General features: G+C 46.1%; 2 protein-coding genes across 3 annotated transcripts in view; one reads left to right on the forward strand and one right to left on the reverse strand.

The window, feature by feature from the left end:
* Nucleotides 1-1,062: 1,062 nt before the first annotated feature.
* Nucleotides 1,063-2,088, reverse strand: LOC135392482 (uncharacterized protein K02A2.6-like). Its single transcript, XM_064623190.1, has one exon. The coding sequence runs from the start codon at nucleotides 2,086-2,088 to the stop codon at nucleotides 1,063-1,065; it is 1,026 nt and encodes a 341-aa protein (XP_064479260.1).
* A 13,332-nt stretch (nucleotides 2,089-15,420) lies between these two features.
* Nucleotides 15,421-20,717, forward strand: part of LOC135393236 (uncharacterized) — a 30,656-nt gene continuing 25,359 nt past the window's right edge. For both annotated transcript variants that reach the window (XM_064623721.1, XM_064623722.1), the window contains exons 1-3: nucleotides 15,421-15,506; nucleotides 20,241-20,386; nucleotides 20,493-20,610. In XM_064623721.1, coding sequence (XP_064479791.1) covers nucleotides 15,468-15,506; nucleotides 20,241-20,386; nucleotides 20,493-20,610 — 303 coding nt within the window. In that variant the 5' untranslated portion in view covers nucleotides 15,421-15,467. The remainder of the gene's footprint in view (nucleotides 15,507-20,240; nucleotides 20,387-20,492; nucleotides 20,611-20,717) is intronic.

The raw sequence follows: 20,717 nt of genomic DNA on the forward strand, positions 1-20,717 counted from the left end.
TTGCTAAATCCCGTGAGCATATGGAAAGATCCAAGACACTGGAGTATGAGATGCCTCGACGGTGACCCATCGTTTAATATGCACATGTCGTACTCTGATGTTATGGCGTCAATAATTCTACCTCTGTGACTGGTTTTTGATCCTCCCCAGAGTGGCGAGTGAGCATTAAAGTCTCCGCAGAGCAGATACGGTTCTGTGAGGCGGCTAAGAAGAATGTCTATACAAGACTTGTCTACCTTAGCTTTGGGATGTATGTAGATGTTCACAATTGTAAAGGTATTTCCCATGAGTGTGATTGTACAGGCAACATAGTGAATTCCATTTGTTGAGTTGGAAGCAATCAGTACTTGAGGGATATCCCTCCGAATGGCCAGTATTGCTTTTGATGATGCCGGTGCCGAGAAGTGGATATGATACTGAGATAGGCGGCAGGATGGGCCTACATCGGCTTCAGAAAGTGCTAATATTGGAATAGGTTGTCTGTAGAGAAAGTTTCTTATATCACCAATTTTGTCTTTGAGGCCGTTACAATTCCACTGCAGGATACTTGTTTTGGTGTAGATGCTACTCATTCCGCAGTCTTCTAAGAATTTGCATTAGCTGTGTCTCAAATGAGAGCATCTGTGTCATGTCTTTCAGAACCAGCACACCATTAACAGACACAACAAACTTTATTGGTCAGCGGCGTGCGGACCCCAACTGAACATTACATGAGAAGCGGTTGCAGTGAAGAAGAGACAGATCGTGACATGTGCTTAAATAGGAAAGGTGGTGGGCGTAGCCCGTTATCACACAAGTGCCAAGCGCGCATGTTACCACACTTGATACTACATATCACTTCTCCACCCTTATACAGAAAGACACTTATGCAATTCGTCTATTTTTTGTCTTTACGCATTAAATGCTATACTGCATGCAAATATAAAATAGCCACAAAGTTCAGAAACCATAAGCCATAAATGAAACTTTCTTCAAACACTGAATAAAGCATTCATTTGATGCCACAACTTAGTGAGTTTACAGAACCACTTAATGAGTTAATACTAAAAAAATTGCAGCAATTCATGTTGGACGATAGAAATCGGGTGGACGTCTTTGACGCTGAGGATATCGTCGCGCGGCGACCGCAGCCTGTCTTTCGATAGGCGCGTTGCATGTGCCAGGTTCGGAACTTCCAGTAGAGTCCCACCACAGGTCGTTTGCTGATGATCCTTGGTGCTGAACTTGATCAGGATACCCAGAGGTCAGAAGCTGGTCCTGATGTCTTCTCCAGACATGAAATCCCGTCCGGGTTGATACCTTCACCTGAAAAGACACTGGCCCCGACTGTCCAACAATCACACCTCTTAACCACTTAGGGTGGCCCCGGTAATTTCGCACAAGCACTGTATCTCCAACGTTGAATGTTCTTCCGCGAGCACGTCTGTTGATGGCACCCTTGAACTGTCGATGTTGGACTTCGGAGTGCAGCGATGGCCTTACAAGATCCAATCTGGATCGTAGACGCCTACCCATCATGAGTGTTGCCGTACATTCCCTTGTAGTGGCATGTGGCGTGTTGCGGTAAGTCATCAGGAAATTGTACAATCGCAGATGTAGAGGATGAACGTTGCTCTTCTTAAGCCCTTGCTTCAGGGACTGAACAAATCGTTCTGCGATGCCATTTGTCGAAGGGAGATACGGCGCGGTTAGCACGTGGCGAATTCCGTTAGCACGCACAAAACTTTTGAATTCTTCTGAGGTAAATTGTGTACCATTATCTGATACGATAGTCTCTGGCAATCCATACCTGCTGAAGGCTTCCCGCAATTTCTGAATTGTCGCTGAAGACGTCGTGGAAGACATCTCCCACACCTCCGGCCACTTGGAATGCGCGTCAACTAAAATGAGAAACATTTTGTTCATGAACGGTCCCATAAAATCAATGTGCACTCTTTGCCACGGCTTCGTTGGCCATACCCAGGGATGCACTGGCGCTGAACATGGATTGTTGCGTTGCTGCTGACACTGATTGCAGATTCCTGCCGTCTCTTCTATGTCAACATCAATCGATGGCCACCAGATGTAACTGCGTCCCAATTCTTTCATTCGCACGATTCCTGTGTGGGAATTATGTAGTTCGTCAAGCATTTTCCTCCTCAGTGTTGGTGGAACAATGACACGTAGTCCCCAAAGAAGACATTCTGGACAGTTCGTGGCGACGTTGAAAGAAAGGTTTTAACTCCTTATCTGTGACATGCGCAGGCCATCCGTGGAGTGTGTACACCATCACGGTTGATAACACGGGATTTCTTTTTGTTTCTTTGGCGATGTCTTTGCAGGTCACAGGAAGCGTGTCCATCCAGAGATGAAAAAAAGAACTGACATCGTCATGCTGTTCGCCTTCTGTGCTCGGCAGTGGTAGCCTTGATAAGCAGTAGGGTTCAACGTTATCTTCTGACGAACGGTGTTCAAGTGAAAAATCGTAAGCAGACAAGAAAACCGCCCATCGCTGCAGGCGTGCAGCGGCGATGGTTGGTATTCCTCGTTTTGGCCCGAAAATAAACTGAAGTGGCTTGTGATCCGTCAGAAGTTGGAAATGCCGGCCGTATATGTACGCATGAAATTTCTTGACGGCGAATCCTAATGTCAAACCTTCTTTTTCGAGCTGACTATAGTTCCTTTCGGCACTTGACAACGTCCTTGACGCGTATGCAATGGGTCTAATGCTGTCTGGTCCTATGTGCGACAGAACGGCACCTACCCCATACGGGGAGGCATCACATCCAAGCTGAATCGGCTTTGCTGGGTCGTAGTGTGTTAATACTGCAGTCGAAGCAAGCATGTACTTCACCTCTTCGTACGCATTTTGAGCCCCAAATCCACGGTTTGTCCTTACACAGAAGGTTGTTCAGCGGATGCAACACAGACGATAAGTTCGGAAGGAACTTTCCATAGTAATTTATCATTCCAAGAAATGACTTTAGTTGTCGCTTATCTTTTGGGTTGGGCGCACACAAAACAGCTTTGACTTTTTCTTGCCGTTGGCCTGATGCTCTCAGAATCAATTAAGTGTCCCAAATATTCCAGTCTTGGTCTAAAAAAGTCACATTTGTCGCGTTGTACTCTAACACCCTTTTCCAGGAGAGTCTTTAGAACTGCTTCTAAGTTGCGCAAGTGATCTTCGTCTGTCTTGCCAGTGACTAGAATGTCGTCTAGGTAGCACGTAACACCAGGTAACTTTTTCAGCATTGAGTCCATAACTTTCTGGAAAATCATGGGCGCTGGGGTTATCCCGAATGGTAGGCGGTTCACGGCGTACAAGCCTAAGTGAGTGTTGATGGCCAAATATTTCTTAGAGTCGTCAGCCACTTCGAGTTGTTGATATGCGCGACTGAGATCGATGCGCGAAAAGTTTTTTCCACCACCCAGGTCGGCTAACAGGTCATCGATTCGTGGTAGTGGGTATTGGACACTGTCTAAAATTGGGTTGATCGTGACCTTGTAATCACCACACAATCGTATCTGTCCATTTCTTTTAACGACAGGCACCACGGGTGTCGCAAATTCCGACGTTTCAATATGAGTAATAATTCCCATTGCTTCCATGTCTTTCAATTCCTTTTCTACCCTTGGCTTTAGCGCGAACGCTACTGGGCGCGCCTTCAAAAAACATGGCCGAGCATTTTCTTTCAAGTGCAGCTTTACAACTTCTCCCTTTATGTGGCCCAGGTCGCCTTTGAATAAGCTAGAGTACATTGAACACAGTTCCGATATGGCTCTAGAACAATTCTTGTTTTCCTGCGCTCTTGATGCGTCAAGTTTATGCACGCTAGTCCAGTCAAATTTGATATGCTCTAGCCAATCGCGCCCAATCAGTGATGGACCATGGTCACGGATGACATGCAGAGGAAGACTAACGTTGACCTCTGTACTCCACTGTCACTTCCAGTACTCCCAACGGCTTCAACATTTCGCCCGTGTACGTGCGCAGAACGACATTTGTACAGTTTAGGCTGACATCAAAAAACCTTCGCAGATATAGTTGTCTTCCGAAATGACTGACACCGCAGCGCCGGTGTCGAGCTCCATGTTCACCTTTTGGCCTTCAATGTCAACTTCAAAACATATGGGAGCAATGCTGCCTTCCAAGCTGTTCAATTGAATCGGCGAACAGTCGCTACTCGTTATGCTCAGATTTCGGAAAGATTTCACCGTGCCTCTTGCTTGCATTCCTTTCACAGTTCGTTTTGATAAGCACGCTCGTTGAATGTGACCTTTCTTCCCGCATCGAAAACATTTCGCACTGCTGAACGGACAGTCTTTGCTGATATGTGCGGTTGCTTTACAGCGGTAGCACGATGTGCGCTGTGGTTTTTGCTGGGGTGGCTCAGTCTTTCCGCGAGTTACTTGGAGTCTGTACTTCTGCTGTTAAGTTATGGTCTTCATGGCAGCTAGAAGCATTCTTACTCGCTTGCTCCAGTGAGAGCGCTTTTTCTACAGCTCTTTCAAATGTCAGAGTTTCGTCTTCAGCAAAAAGACACTTTTGTATATCCATTCGCTGGAGTCCGGTTACGAATCGGTCTCTCATGGTTTCGTCTAAGTTTGTACCGAATTTGTAGGTTTGTGCCAGATGCTTGAGAGCAGCAACAAAATCTGCAATAGTATCGGAATCTTTTTGCTTTCTTACATGGAATTTCGCTCTTTCCGCAATGACGGAGGGCTTTGGTGATAGATGTGCTCTGAGCGCCTGCTTTAATTCGTCTATAGTCTTTGCAGTAGGCTCTGACGGTGCAACAAGGTCGGTTAAGATACGATAAGTTTTTGGTCCTCAGGGGGTGCGTCCGAATAGTGATGCGTCGCACATGCCGTCATAGTGTGCGTCACATGTGCGCCTTCGAGCCAAAGTATTCGGACGAGCACTCTGAGCACCGCTACGCGCGCTATCTGGTACTGATCGTCTGCAACGTCTATTTAATAAAAAAGGCTCCAGAGGGCGCATAGCATGAGGTGCTGCAAAATCGGGCATAGTAGCAGACGACAATTTCTCGGAATTCAGCATGGACACCGAGGCAGTTTTCATTTGTCTTGCAGTTTATCTACATGCGCAGAGAGAGTGAGGTCCACATTCCAGACAATGTGTGTAGAAGTCGTGCACGACAACTGACGGAAGGACGAAAAGTAAGCAGAGCGTAGTAATGTTCCCAAAAGAAGCACTCCGGAGGAGAAGAGACTACGAGAACTCTAATTCTGGCAACGGCAGCGTGATGTAGTACTGGGATCGGCTTCCTGCACATTTATCCTGCCCAAGGCACCCTGCAATCGTGCATGACACCCATCATGCAACCTCGTGAGCAACGGTTGTGTTTGACAACTTATCCAAGGCTGAAAGCGACAATCCCGCACGGGGAGCATTTGTGTGTAGTTTTATTAATCTATTCGCAAATAAATCACAAAACCGTTAAACAAGTTCCGTCTGCTCCGTAAAACGTCGTGTTTCGTTTAACATTCCTACTTCAATACTTGTTGGGGACTGGCAGTGATGGCGTCTCCCGGGTTGCTTATCACCGATCACCTGATCTTATGGGTCTTCCTCCCGATTTTCCAGACATTTCAGCCTATCTTCCTGCATTTCTCATTCCCGTGGAGAGGTGCGAAAACTCGTGTCGCTTTAAAATTAACTAAAGAGCGAAGGATCAAATGTTTAGTGCTAACACGTATCTCATATGAGAGACTAAACTCACAAGCGTAATTGTTCCGCTCTGTTTCGCCTTCGCGGTATGCCCATTTATCGTGGTATTGCGCAAACGAAAGAGCAAAGGAAAGCGCCGCCAGCCGCCGAAAACTGTCGTCTGCTAAGCTGTTCGACGAACGCGCCCTCCCCCGAAACACGGCAGAAGCGGGAAATGCGAAACGCACTCCGCGAAGTCTGCATCGGAGGAGACCTCCCAAAGTGCGCCTTCTGTGACGCACATGTGCGCCTATGGAGAATTCGGATGGCGCACCATTATGGCGGCACGTCCGGTGTGCGGTATGCGGTGACGCATCTCAGACTATTCGAACGCACCCCCAATGAGAGTGATGAAAGCATGGACCTCCAGTTCCTTAGGTATTGAATTTACTGCCAAATACGATGAAACGCGCTGCTCGTACAGCTTGGGACAAAAGTTTACGGAACACGGCATTGGCGTATTTCTTCATGGGAGCGGCCCCCTGCTACATATCAAGAAGATATCAAATAAGAAACGGGTGTCCGGCTATTTTGTCCATCTCTCAATGAGTGCGTCCACCTCTGTTTTCTGCTAGGGTGTCGCTCAAATGGAGAAATGTGACAACCCCGTGTTCCGTAAACTTTTGTCCCAAGCTGTACGTCGTCCATTCTGATATAGACTCATCAAATGGCTCAATACTGCCAATTAAAGGCGTACCTGTGCTCATGGTGCGGTGTGCTGTAGAGGGTTCATCACCGGACGTCATGTTGTCGCTTTATAGTATCCCAATAGGCACAATATCCAAAACGCTGCTGAACACGAAGTTGAGCAAGGCAGGGTATCCAACTCTCGTCGCCATTTATGTCATGTCTTTCAGAACCAGCACACCATTAACAGACACAACAAACTTTATTGGTCCGCGGCGTGCGGACCCCAACTGAACATTACATGAGAAGCGTGACATGTGCTTAAATAGGAAAGGTGGTGGGCGTAGCCCGTTATCACACAAGTGCCAAGCGCGCATGTTATCACACTTGATACTACATACCAATCTGTTTGACCTCTGGTAGGTTTTGAGCGTTGGGGATTGCTGCTACGACTGCTTTGAGCGCTGCCATGAGGAATGGAATGATTGATAGGACTAGTGATGCCTCTGACTGCTCTTGTGAGGCGAACGGTGGTGGCGGGGGTGGTGTTTTGGGGGACGGCCTTCGTGGAAGAGGAGGTGGAACTTGCTTTGGGGCTTGGCCGGGCTGTCCGTCCAGTGTGAGTTGAGATGATTTTGTGGCCCACTTCTTGAGGAAACGTTGGCGGAGTGGTGGATAGTCCTTGTAGTATGTGTGAGGCGCTGGTGCTGACTTTGGCACTGGGACAGATGCCTCTGCTCGTGGTGCTTCAAGTTGATCTTTGAACACGGGAACTGTATCCCTCCTTTTCCAGTGATCTTCTTCGCATGCTCCAGCCCTGACTGCTTGAACCGCTACACGTCGTCTAGGGCAGCCCCCATATGCGGCAGCGTGCGGCCCATTGCAGTTGGCGCATTTTCTTTCTCTTCGATTTGGGCATGTCTTGTGCACATGGGGCCCGGCGCAAATTTTGCACCTTTGTGATCCCCGGCAGTTCTTTGCTAGGTGACCATATCGAAGGCACTTGAAGCATTGTGTGGGACTGAAGAGTTCCGACACTTGGTAAGTGTCGAACCCCAGTGTAACTGAGTCTGGCATTTGCATATCGGACCTGAACGTTATGATTCTGTGTATTCCTTGCAACGGAGGATTCATGCTCATTAAACTTGAAAAGCTGTTGCCTATGTACTTCAACGGCACCCGCATCCCTCAGGAACTCTAGAAGTTGTTCATCTGTGTACGGTGTGCGAACTCCTGTTATTTTCCCGATGTTCCGCGCATATGAGACTGGAACTCTCGTCGTAACCTCGACACCAGCGAGGATTGTTAATGCTAAGAGGCTTTTGGCTGCGGGTAATGGTGCTACTGTGATAACAAGCGAGCTATCTGTCGCGATCCTATGCGTCTTGATCTTTTCTTGGGCTGCCATCATGACCTCTTTCGCTATGGGGGTGCTTCGGAACTTCTTGGGAGCTGGCGAGCCCGAATGCTTCCACTGTTTTGATGCGCGTTTAGACTCAGGAGTGAAATGGTGCACCCAGGTTTCATCGCACGTGATGATCCGATCAAAGAACGGCTGTCCTTCAGTGTCGAAACGGTACCTTAACTCTTGGGAGATTTCCACTCTTCTCTGCCGGTCAAAGAGCTGCCTCGGGACCCAACGGGCACTAACTTTCCGAAACTGGAGGTGTTCATGAATGATAGTGTTCAACATTCCCACAGAAAGGTCCGTCTTTCGAGCCAATTCGAGACATGTTATCCGTCGGTCCTTGAGGATCAGGCGCTCCACAAGTTGGATGTTCTCAGGAACTCTGACACTGGGCTTTGAGCCGCCCCGGCCGGGATCGTCCTGCACTGATGTACGGTCGTCTCGGAACCGTTTGCACCACTCAAACGCGTTGCCGCGGCTAAGTGTATCGTGGCCATACTGAGCCTGAAGTCTTCTGTGAATTTCAGATGACTTTACGTCTTCATTCGCGAGAAACTTCATGACAATTCGCTGTTCGATGTGCGCGCTCACGTCGTTGTCGGCCATCTTGTCCAGCACGTGTCCTCTGTTTTGTAAAAACGTTGGACCACCACGTGGTGAACGCGCAGGCCTGTCGGTTTTGAAAATTACGAAAAAGAAGTAGCGCGAGCCATTTTCACACTCAGGAGACAGAAAGTCCCGGTTTGACTTGAACACCCCTCGTATATGAGCCAAACAAAATCAAGAAATAATAACATAATTCGGGAGTCAGTGTATATGCAAATATGCTTATCAATGCTGTTTGCAAACTTGCTTGGTGGCGGTACACAAGCGATTAACTTTAAAGCAATTGATTGTTCACATCGTTTGACATGTTTAAGAAAAGAACATGATATTTTTTCCTGGAAGTGCTTCATTATGGTGGTCATCTCACACGGGTATAGGCTCTTCGTGGGGAACTCATACTCCCAGACACAGCGTACGGAACCTGGTTTAATCGTAGCGATTAAACGTATTTAAACGTAGTATAATCAAACATTTTGTAACAGAAGCCGTCGCATGGCTGGAAGAATGGAAACAGTTGTAGGCAACAACAGTAACTCCTAATTCCTGTGAGACCTACGCTTTGGTACACTATGCCTATAGCACTCAGAAAGCCGTCTATTCTTGTCTGAGCCACTGTCGCCGGCGAAAGCATGAGCAAAAAAAAAAAAAAACACAAAAAAAAACACTATCATTGCAAGCTCAATGTCAGATAAAATATCTCGGCTGTAAGTAACGACATACTTCGTACACCGTTTTTAGACACATAAATAGTGCACCGACTTTGGACACATGCAGCAGCGAGATGTCTACGATAATGTGTTGCCTAGAGAAGGACATGGTGGCGGAAAAGTTGCGGCATAGTATTTACGTTACTTTTAATTGGTAGTGGTAGCGGAATCGCGTTACTTTTTGAAATTTGTAACAAGGATAGTATTGCGCTACTTTTTTGTGGACTAGCAGGTAGCGGTATTGCGTTACTCTGTGTTGGTAGCGGGTACAACACTGATCTCCACTCACCGCGCATGCGCGCCGCGGCGTGGCTACAGACAGACACCGCCGCGATTCTTGCGTAGCGAGGACTATAATACTAACGCATTAATAAATTACATCTGGGAAGAAGTATACGGGTATGTTTGCTCCTGAAAGTGCACTGTTATTTAAAGGGGCCGTAAACAGGCCCAAACATTTCACAAATAAGGGTACCCCATGAAAGTACGCGGGTCATAATACCCAAATGTACATTTCGTTCGGCTCGTGCCAGCTCAGTGATCCATATAACTGCTTTCAAAGATGAGTAACCAGCGCGCCTCTCTCCACCACGCATACGTCACATGGCTACGTACCTTTTGCCGTCCCACCAAGGGGGGCTCCGGACATGACATTCCGAATTACCAGCCAGGCATCATTATCAGCTGTGAGGCGGAGTGCTCAGTTTGTGTGGAACTACATTTTGTGCTTCGTGTTTCCGAAATTCAGCGTCACGACATCTCCACCATCTTCGGCTGGCGCAAACCTCAACACTTGGGCTGCTATCATATGACGCGATTCGAAGCAGGGTACGTCCCAGCCACGACGTCACATGGCCAGCACGATAACCACTGTGCCATGCGAGCTGGTGACGAGCTGGTGACGCTGGCACGCTAACCACTGTGCCATGCGTGACTCACACCAAAGTACGGCAACCCAGTCGTCGGAACCATTCGAAGATGATGAAGATGACCCATCGCGGACCCACCTAATAGCGAATTCGGGTGGTCATTTCGTAGCAAGACGGCCGAGCGCTCGGAAATTGCTAGGTCGGCGACCGAGCTGGATCACGTGACCGTTGCCACCCGAACATGATTAGTAGTAGGAGGTCTTGTCCAGGCTCAGTCATGTCCAGTTAGAAACATGGACCCCTGGGCCCTGCCCCTGAGCCCTGCGCGTATTTTCCCTGCGTGGCACGTGTGTGGAGGGTAAGAACAATATAACAAAACAAGAAACATGCACGGGTGAATAGCAGAGAAACACTGTAAACGGTGCATCGTTCAAAACGTTTCTCTGCTATTCATCCGTGCATGTTTATCGTTTTGATTGATTCTTTTTCAATTATTTTCCTGCATGTGTCTGTTGTTTACCGTTGGTAGATGCATCGTTTAGAGTGTTTCTCTGCTATTCACCCGTGCATGTATCTTGTTTTGTTATATTGTTCTTCAACTATTTATCCTTTGTGTACCTCTTGTTTACGTGTTGGATTTTGGCTCTCTATTAGCTGTTGATCTTGTTTCAGTAGTATTTTCCTGTCTGTTGTTTACACGTTGGCAGATGCGCCGTTTAGAGTGTTTCTCTGCTATTCGTCCGTGCATGTTTATCGTTTTGATAGATTCTTTTTTCATTTATTTTCCTGCATCTGTCTGTTGTCTATGTGATAGGTTTTGGTTCTCTATTAGCCGTTGATCGTGTTTCTCATTATTTCCGTATGCCTATGCTGTTTACTTAACAAGAAAATGATTAATTGTGTAATGTTGGAATAATCTTCCCTATTGCGCTCGAAAATGTTCATAACTGTCAGGTGTACGCCTCCCGTCTTCAACAAATCAGGGTAGATATTATTAGAGCTGATTGTTGGCTAGGAGTGTGCTATGTGTTGAAGTTCATTTTTTAAATATATTTTCTGTATTGAATTCATAAAACAAAGTAAGGTTTGTAATGTCTCTTAGAATGAAAATTGTATGGGGAAGTCACGATGATGATTTTATGATAGTGACAGATTATTCTCCTCCTCTGTTGTTTTGATTAACCAATGTAGTGTTATAGATTTGATTTCCTCTTGTGTTCATGTCCCATGGTCTTCCAGGTTCTCTGCTGTCCATATACATATATCGGCACATGAAATTAAAGCTCCAGTATGGTGGTCACGTATAATAATGTTCGACTTTTTATAATAAAACTTTTAATTTTGATTGTAATCATATTGATTAAAAATATCTTTTTTGATTAAATGTGTCATAATGGAATATTAGCTGTTGTGCATGAAGTTACGTATCAAAACTTTGTAATTAAAACTCCACTAGAGTGCTCATGTTAGACTTTTATAATAAAACTTTTAATTTTGATACACGCACCACCTGAAAAAAAATCATTCAGCCGGCCCAGGCTGAAAAATAGCCAAAGGAGTCAGCCCAGTGTGTACAACCATAAGTGTACGCTCAGCTCTTCAGCCAGCTGGTAAACACACGGACAGCCCATCATCTGCGCACCGCCCACCGCGCGCTGAAAAAAAAATCGCTAGAGAAGTCGGCCCATACGGAAAAATCGCCAAAGAAGTCGGCCCAGGGCGCACCGAGCCCGTTGGCCTGCTGGTAAGCACCCGGACAGCCCCTCACCTGCGCGCCACCCGCCGCGCGCAAAAAAAAAAAAAATAATAAAAACTCGCTAGAGAAGTCGGCTCAGCTATTGTTCTTGAAGTTACATATCAGAACTTTGTAATTAAAACTCCACTATGGTGCTCATGTGAAACTTTTTATAGTAAAACTTGTAATTTGATTGTAATCATATTTAATAAATATCTTCTCTGATTACATGTGCTATCCCTTCTACTTAATTGAAAACTTCCATTAATAATAAAAAAATGTTGTGTATGATGCGTGATACAATTCAATGCTATTGCATCATGCCTGTAATAAGTATAATCTTTGTTTGTTGTATTGTGTTTCTTCTGCTTCAGGTTTTTGGCTAAGTTTTTCTCCTTCACACATAGCCATAACATAATTCTCGACACTAATGACTTTAGTAAATATATTTTCACTTGTACTTTTGTGTATGGCTATCCTTTGCATGTAAACAGCCTACTGCACACCTGTTGTAGCGGGAAATATTGTGATTGAAGTCGGCACAGGTTGAAAAATGATGAAAGAAGTTGGCCCAGGCTGAAAAAATGTGAGCGAGTAAGCGCTCACGCAACCCTCTGGCCACGCTCCGCCCACCGGTAAGAGCCTCCACCCGAGCGCCGCCTGTCGCGCACGGGAAAAAGTCGCGAAAAAAATCGGCGCAGATTGAAAAATGTCGAAAGAAGTTGGCCCAGGCTGAAAAATATGAGAGGGTAAACGCGCACGCAGCCCTCCCCTCGCCGATAAGCGCGCGGACAACCCTCCACACACGTGCCGCGCAGGGAAAATACGCGCAGGGCTCAGGGGCAGGGCCCAGGGGTCCATGTTTCTAACTGGACATGACTGAGCCTGGACAAGACCTCCTACTACTATGATTGCTAGGAATCTAGCGGTTTTAGGTACTTGGATCACGCTAGGGCCGTCGCGGTCGCAAGTCTTCGAGTTCTGTCGTCTGCTAAGCCACGTGATTTCAACATGCGGGCCAATGAGGGCACTCGCCACCGTTGCAGTGCGGATGTGACGACACCGGATACAGTTGAGCAATCTGCTGCTCGATCGTTTTGAGACCGGGCAAAAAAGTGCTAGCTAGCAAATTCCGAGCGCTCGGAAAGCGCCACGCGAACATGCGAGATTTGCTTCATTTTGACCAAGCGAACATGAGTGCTCGAGATCTGGTAAAAAAAGTTGCTCCGAAATGACCACCCGAATTCGCCATAAGATTACGGTGGAGCTGTAGCGCCGGATATTCATTCGCGTTTGCGGTGTGCTACTGCGCGGAAAACGTAGTGCGCGTGTAATACATAAATTTAACGCATTTCTTTTCCAGTTTGAGGTTGTAACTGTTTAGATTTTGAATAGACGAAGACTTACACCTATTTCCGCAAGCGAAATAAAATCATTCGTGGAACCCTTAATTGTAATTAGTGAGGAAAGCGCCACGTCAAAATGACGCAAACTTTAAGAGCGCAGGGCGGAGCTAAAAAGCGGAAGACTGCAGTGAATATTTCGTCCGTATGGAAACGCCTTTTTGGTTTCGAGCGCCAGTAATTCCAAGGAGCTTTCACTGCCTACAGAGAAATGCGCACCTTGCATACCTGTTTACGGCCCCTTTAATTTGCTTCCCATTAAACAAAAATATCAAATTCTGCTACAAAACACTTCACAATAGAAGTGTTTTGCCCTGGCTTTTCAAACTTTCTTTCTCTTTTTTTTATAAAGGATTCGAAAGATTCGTAAGATTCGTGGATTTGCAGAACCTTTCTTAGATTTGGATTCGGAAAATTGTGGATTCGTCTCATCTCTAAAATAAATGTTTCTTTTAGCCAAAAGTCGCTTCGGTTCGTCAGTTATTTTGAATACGGCGGCAGGCATGAAATCCGGTAGAAGTCGATGGTAGCCAGAATCGGTCGAAAGGTCAGCCAAACGTTAAGGTTCCTGATTAACCGACTTCATAATGCATAATGTGTACAATGTTGCAGTTTCATTGGTCGTGTGCTCAGTGTTGTGTGAATTATCTCAAACTATTGTCTCTATGGGGAGCTGTTGGAGCCTAGTTCGGACACGCCGTCGACCTCCTCATTATGAGTAGCAATGTGTAGGCTGCCGTGCCACCGAAACTTTCGAGGAATTTCGACATTTTTTAAAGCGATTCATCGCCAGGTAAGTGCTATTTCTTTCTATGGTACCCCTCGCATGAATAAACGTTACACGCAAATGCTTTTGAACATGCATGACAGCGCTGTAGAAGACTTCTCTAAGAACTTAGCTGTGCAGTCTCACATGGTTGCGGTTTTAGAGCTCCATTATGCTTTTTGCGTTGCTTTTGGGATGACGGGCTATGTTTTGAAGAAAGGTTGGTTCAGTACAATTTGAAAGCACATATGTATAGTGTATTTGATTGATTGACTGATTATAAAAGGGAAAAGTTGGAGAAAAACGTAATATTTCACTTCAGACGAAATGTAACGATTTCGTCAGGTTGGCTGCGTACTGCAGCTGTGCTTCCAACCCTTGCATGCCCACAAAACTGAAGGCCTTCAGCTCGAGGTAAGTTGTCGTGGTTATGCGAAATATGTTAGATATGACGTGTCCGCCCGATATGACGCATAAAGCCAATGGCTATCGTAATTTGCAATTCAGAGTGTCACAGCGGACACACTACGGCCGCGTGTGAAAAGAAATCAAAGCCCTGATGGAGGGTATCGATGAAATGGACACTACAAGATTTCTGCCCTGGAGCTTTTGTTCCCGTGATGACGGTCAATATTTTTCAAGCAGATCTTGTCATGCCATCCTGACAACGTTAAGTCTATTTGCTCTGCATATATTCGTCGTAACTCACATTCTCATTTTTTTTTCCTTTATCACACTACCAAATGTATTCAATATTATGTGTCAGCCGTCTTCCTCTATCAGAATCTAGCCTACACTTCGGTCACAGCTTTATACAGCTATCTCATCGCGACGTTTGCTTGAAGAAATAAAAGGTACACAAGCGAGCTGGTGTAACGTTGAACTCCAGGCAACTTACTCTCTGCTCCTTGTGTATATAGTTGATGTTGCCGCACTACCAATGCAGGTTGCATCCCAGAGAAAGATGTTTCTTTTATTATTATTACAGAAGTACTAGGCAGTAGTAGAAATCTACTGACAGCTAGGCGCTAGTTTGCAGGCGCTGGGGATAAAGACGGTGACCAAGAGGCTCACAGAAGACAACCCCTGGTGCAATACCATGGGCTCGTATTTATGAAAGGAGCCCCTGTGTCTCTTTAGGACAAAATGAATGTTACTGTGTGTAGGGCTAGGTTTCATAGTCAGGGTACTTTTCTTTTTTGCAAGTTCACACCAATTTTGAGTGCTTCAGTGTCACCAATAAAACTTTTCACTGTGAAACATTGTGTGATTATTGAAATACATTCTAATATGTAGATGTATTGGTAAAAATAATACCAGGCGCGAGAGGGGAAACAGCGAATCGGGTTCTTCTAGTCCACGTAACGTCTGCGCTTTCTCATGTATTTTTTTTTTCAAGAGCTCCCTCGCACATTCACACACACTGTACTTCACCTCTGTACACATACATTCATCATCCTCATCAACCATAGCTGGGTAAGTGAGACACGTTTAGCTAATAACTTACCCCTGACCAATCGCCCTTGGTAGATAACGGCCAGTGAGCAGTGACTAAGGAAGCAGAGGAAGAAGAAGATTAATGTGACGGTGGGTTCTGCTCTATTCTCAGCTAAAGCGTCGTTCTCCTACAGCGAAGATGCGTACAGCCATAATGCGCACCAAATTCACATGCAAGGCAAGTCTGTCTCTGCTCAGACTACGTTCCACTAGAACAGTTCCCGGGCAACACCTATGGGCTCGTTATTGGTAATTATTTCACAGATGCACAGATGCTGTTCCGAAGACCTGCTTATGGGTTTTAAAAATTAGTGACCGCGTTTAAAAGTAATAATGCGTGGAAGTGAACGAAAGTGACATGCCGAATCGAAAAGTATACAAATTATGGGGTGTAGTTCTCTCGACGGGCTTTTTGAACAAAGGGAATAAACATCAAATGACAAATGATCTGACCAGAAAAAAGAGAAAATAACGGATAAAAAGAAACAGGAATCAACGTCGTACGTCGTGCGAAACGTATAAAAATCAAAATTGATCGCCGGTTTCTTCAGGATGATCAGCCATGTTTCCTCATGTTCTCAGGACCCAACCGGCGGCAGTCTCATTCCAATCTGTCCCAATCTGTCACAGCCTGTTATTTAAAGTGCAAGCAAAAAGTTATGTGCGTTTGTAACATCCCATGAAACCCTTCCGAAACAGCAGATCGACGGCCCTATTAAGCCAAGCCTAACAGGGGTGGAGGCCACCGTCTTTTCTAAGGTGGGGAAGTGTTGTGACACTGAGGGTCACGTGGGGAGCAAATGAGAAAGTCGTCTGCTAAGCAATATAGTACTATAGAGTGAAGTAGCTGAGGATTTGAAAGGATACAAAACCTTCTTTTGTTTTTTATTGGGATTAGCAGATTTGTATTTGAAAAGATTTTGAAAATGCTTTATTTCACAAAATACAGGTTTCAGTCTCCAAACAGTGTAGGAGGTCAACAAAATTTAGAAAGAAATAAGGGAGAATGTGTGGTTAGAGTATTGTTGAAAGTAAAAAAAAAAAAAGTGGTGTCCTGTGTTATGTCCAGAACCTTTTGCAGACTGTGTTAACATAGACCATCTGTGACTGTAGGCGGTGAAAATGGCGTAGATGCAGTGTAGCTGGTGGATGCACTCTATAATGTAAAAGCCTCAGTTTGGGCACATAGGGGGATGACACACAACACACGACTCAAACCAGCAAACCAGCTGACAGAAAACTTTTGCTGGTTTGAGTCGTGTGTTGCGTGTCGTCCCTCTGAATACTGTGCACTGATGTTAGCTTAGTCCACGTATGAATTGCACTCGTTGGAGACTGCATTCGCGTAGAGTGCAACTGTCACCAAGTTTAACTTATGCCACGTTTTTACGTAGTTCGCTCGTTGGAGACTGTTCACGTAGGCTGTACAATTGCCACCAAGGTTAGGTTAGGCCACGTTTTCTTCGTATTTCAATCTCTGTAGGCTGTTCACGTAGACTGTTATCCGTCACCAAGACGTAACCAAGGTTAGGCCACGGATCTACGTATTTCACCCATTGCAGACTGCGTTCACGTAGACTGTGCATCCATCACCACTGTTAGATTAGGCCATGTTTTTACGTATTTCTCTCGTTGGAGGCTATGTTCACGTAGAGTAGACTATGCATCCACGAAGTTCATCGACCACTGTGCATCCACCACCTATCAACCAAGGTGAGGTTAGGCCACGGTTTTACATATTTCACTCGTTGGCGGCTGTGTTCACGTAGAGTATCATCCGCCACCAAGATGTAAGCAAGGTTAGGCCACGGTTTTAGGCATTTCGCGCGTTGGAGACTGTCCAGTAGACTGTCCAACTGTCACCGAGGTAATATTAGGCCACGTTTTTACGTATTTCAATCTCTGGAGACTGTTCACGTAGACTGTTATCTGTCACCAATACGTAACCAAGGTTAGGCAACAGATTTACGTATTTCACTCATTGGAGACTGTGTTCATGTAGACCATGCATCCAACAACAAGGTTAGGCTATGCCACGTTTTTACGTATTTCACTTGTTGGAGGCTATGCTCACGTAGCCTGTGCAAGCATCACAAGGTTGGGTTAGGCCACGTTTTTACGTATTTCGCTCGTTGGAGACTGTGTTCGCGTAGCCTGCGCATCCATCATCAACGTTAGGTTAGGCAAGGGTTTTACATATTTCACTTGTTGGGGACTGTGTTCACGCAGGCTGCATCCGTCACCAAGGTTAGGTTAGGCCACGTTTTTACGCATTTCACCCGCTGGAGACTGTTTACGTAGACTGGGTAACTGTCACCAAGGTCAGGTTAGAACATGTTGTTACGTATTTCACTCGCTGGAGACAGTGTTCACGTAGACAAGTTTTGCCCGTTTGTTGTGTTGGAGTGAGACTGGGTCAGCATCGTGCAATCGGAGGCTTTGTCAATGAGTAAACCAATGCAAAAGGAAAATATTGTGAGGGTAGTTGGGGTTGACATATTACATAAATGCATTACTCAGTTTGTGCTCTTTCCGGTAGTACCATTTTCTGTTTTTCATTATTTTTTATGAAGAAACCATAAGCCCCGCTACGGAACTACATTTTAAAAAGATGTGCTGGCTATAACGTTTTTATATGCATTTTTGTGTGATATTAAGCACGTCTGCTACATTAGAACGATGGCCTTGCTAAGCATAATGGAGATGGATGGATGGTGTCTGTCTCCAAACAACTCTTCTACGAGCCCTTTCGCTGGAGTTTGACGTATTGATAGCGTACGCATAGCATCTACGCATTGGTAGCATATAGCAGCGTGAACATCTAAGCGCTGTATAGCTAGTTCCCACATACAGCGCTTTGCTCTATAGCCGTGGAAAACAGCGCTGTTTTTTTCCTTCCACCACTGCTGTACACCGTTAGAATAGAGTGCTGGACAGTTTTGAACTCCTGTCAACTTTTCCTGCACCGATTTGTAGCGCGAATTCCTCCTCGCCAATCACGATGCTCCGATGGCTGTCGCAACGATGACGTCGCGGAAGCGGTGGGCTGTTTTGCTTCCGCCATCCAAGTAGTAAGGCAACAACGCGAAGATGGCTGCCGGCTTTCCGTGCTTGTTCGACCTTACTGATTCCTCTACGACAAGTCATCACCTAATTTAAGGATACTCTAATACAATAGAACCGGCTGGGCGAAATCGGTCAGGAACTTGGAGTGACAGGTATATCTAGAGAAAACTCGTGTGGGAGGCAGCGTCTGTCTGTCACGTAGCCTCGGCAGGAGCACGTTTGATGAGCCTTCTAGATCCCGGAAACGAAAGATCGCCCGAACTCAGAAGCGTCGCTGTAGCTGAACGCAGCGTTGCCACAGCAAAACAGTAACAGCAGGTTAATGCGCCAGTGCATGGCAATGACAGCCCCGGCACGATCGCAGATCACACCTTCTAGGTACGGATACCGTGCGCCGACCCGAGCAGGATAGCACACTCGGATGTTATGGGAACGGCAAGCGGAAAAACAGCGCTAGGTTTCAAGGGCTTTTTTTCTAGCGCTATAGAGCGAAGCTCTGGGAACTGACATCACATATGCAAAGTGTATGCAAACAAAGCAGAGTGGCATTGGCAAACACAACGAGTTGCCTGTTCATCGGACGGACTTCTGGTGGCGCAGGACGACGCATTTTTGCGTACGAAAACTACTGATGTGATGTGATGTGAAAATGGAAGAAAAAAATGGACGAAAGCTACAGAAAAATCGTGGAAACCATACTCATCGTAAAAGAATAAACAGAGCGTCGAAAACATCTGCATCCATGAATTAGATCAGGGCAACATGGCGGTCTCAGGAGAGTGTTGTGCAGGTACTTGTAGGGGCATCACTGAATCACTGAGCATCCATATGGGACATCGTTTCCGTTTCTTCACTGATTGCTCTTCTAGTGGTACCTGCACATAACTTCCCTGAGACCACCATGTTGTCCCATTCTAATGCATGGAAGCCGTTGTTTTCGTCGCTCTGTTTATTTTTTACGGCTTCCACGATCTTTCTGTAGCTTTCGCACGCATAAATGCTGCACTGTGCGACGCACACGGCCACGCACAGGCCGTCTGGACATAACCCTAAGTGGCATTTGCACATGTAGCTCGTTGTCTACTTAACTGACGGCCTCGTACTTGGTCGTCTGAGCCCGGGGTGGACGTGAACCCAGTGCGAGGAGCAAGCATGGAAATCTGACATCAAGCTCGCCTGATGTTTCCGCGACAGGGGTTGGTGAAGCAAATCACTCACACACTTACACAGTGGAGAGCACTGACAGGCCACGCCCACGTGTCGTCGCGCATACGACCCTTCGCGCGGGAATTCCAAGTCGTGTGGATTGCAATTATTTGACGCCAATTAAAAATTACATCGCTCAAGTGGGTGAAAAGTGAAGGCGAGAGTCGAGAAATTCGGGAGTGCACAATCCGTTGAAACAAAAGTCTACAATTTGATACTTGGAGAGCGAACTAACCATTTCCGCTCCCGCAGAGAAGAGGAAACACAAAGTGAAAACTCGATTTTATAACTACGGAAACGAATATATTTCATCGGAGGGTGCACACTGCTGTGTCTTACGTTTACTAATAGCAAAATCCTATAAGTTTGGTTAAGGAATGCCGAAAATGGAGGCCGACAAGGCATGCGTCAGCCGGCTCCTTGAGCTACAGTGTATCTTGCTGCGTCGGGGGATCTCTCTGGATCCTCGACTGAGCACCTGGACTCTCGTTCCCCGAATAAAAAAAAAAAAAAAAAGCTCTCCTCCCCTCATTCTTGAGTGAACGACCATATAGCATCAGCATGGTCCCAGTTACATGCACTGCAGCGTGGTGTAAAAACCTGTTTCCTAATTCACATTGTAGGGCACTTTTGTTTACAGATTGAGCTGCTCTTTTTGCTCTACTCCTTCAGCACAGCGCTTCCGCATTCGGGAATATTTTTGATGTTGCGAACCAAGGCTTGTCTCCATCACCTGCAATACGATCCCGATATATGCAGCGATATCAACGACCATCCAGAGGAAAGGTAACTCGGGGTTTCCATGAATGATGACGAATGAACCCCGATTGAAAGACGTGCGACCGCAATGAAATATGACTGGGTGCAACATGCCCGAATAATAATATTGCAGGAACGAGGTTTATCGTCTGGCAAGCATCTTCGCTCTCCTATCGGAAGCCCTGCTGACATTGCTCTCTGCACTCATTGCCATCTTAGCCGGGCCGTGGTGCGATACGTACGGCTACAAGGTGTGTACCATGTTATCATTCGACGAGTAACGGCGATTGGAAAGTCGGAAGCGAAATGGTTAATGACTGGTGGAATCTTCCGCGCTCTTGAAGCTCAGAGGACGGAT

The sequence above is a fragment of the Ornithodoros turicata genome, chromosome 4, assembly GCF_037126465.1.
Source record: "Ornithodoros turicata isolate Travis chromosome 4, ASM3712646v1, whole genome shotgun sequence".
Taxonomy (NCBI): Eukaryota; Metazoa; Arthropoda; class Arachnida; order Ixodida; family Argasidae; genus Ornithodoros; species Ornithodoros turicata.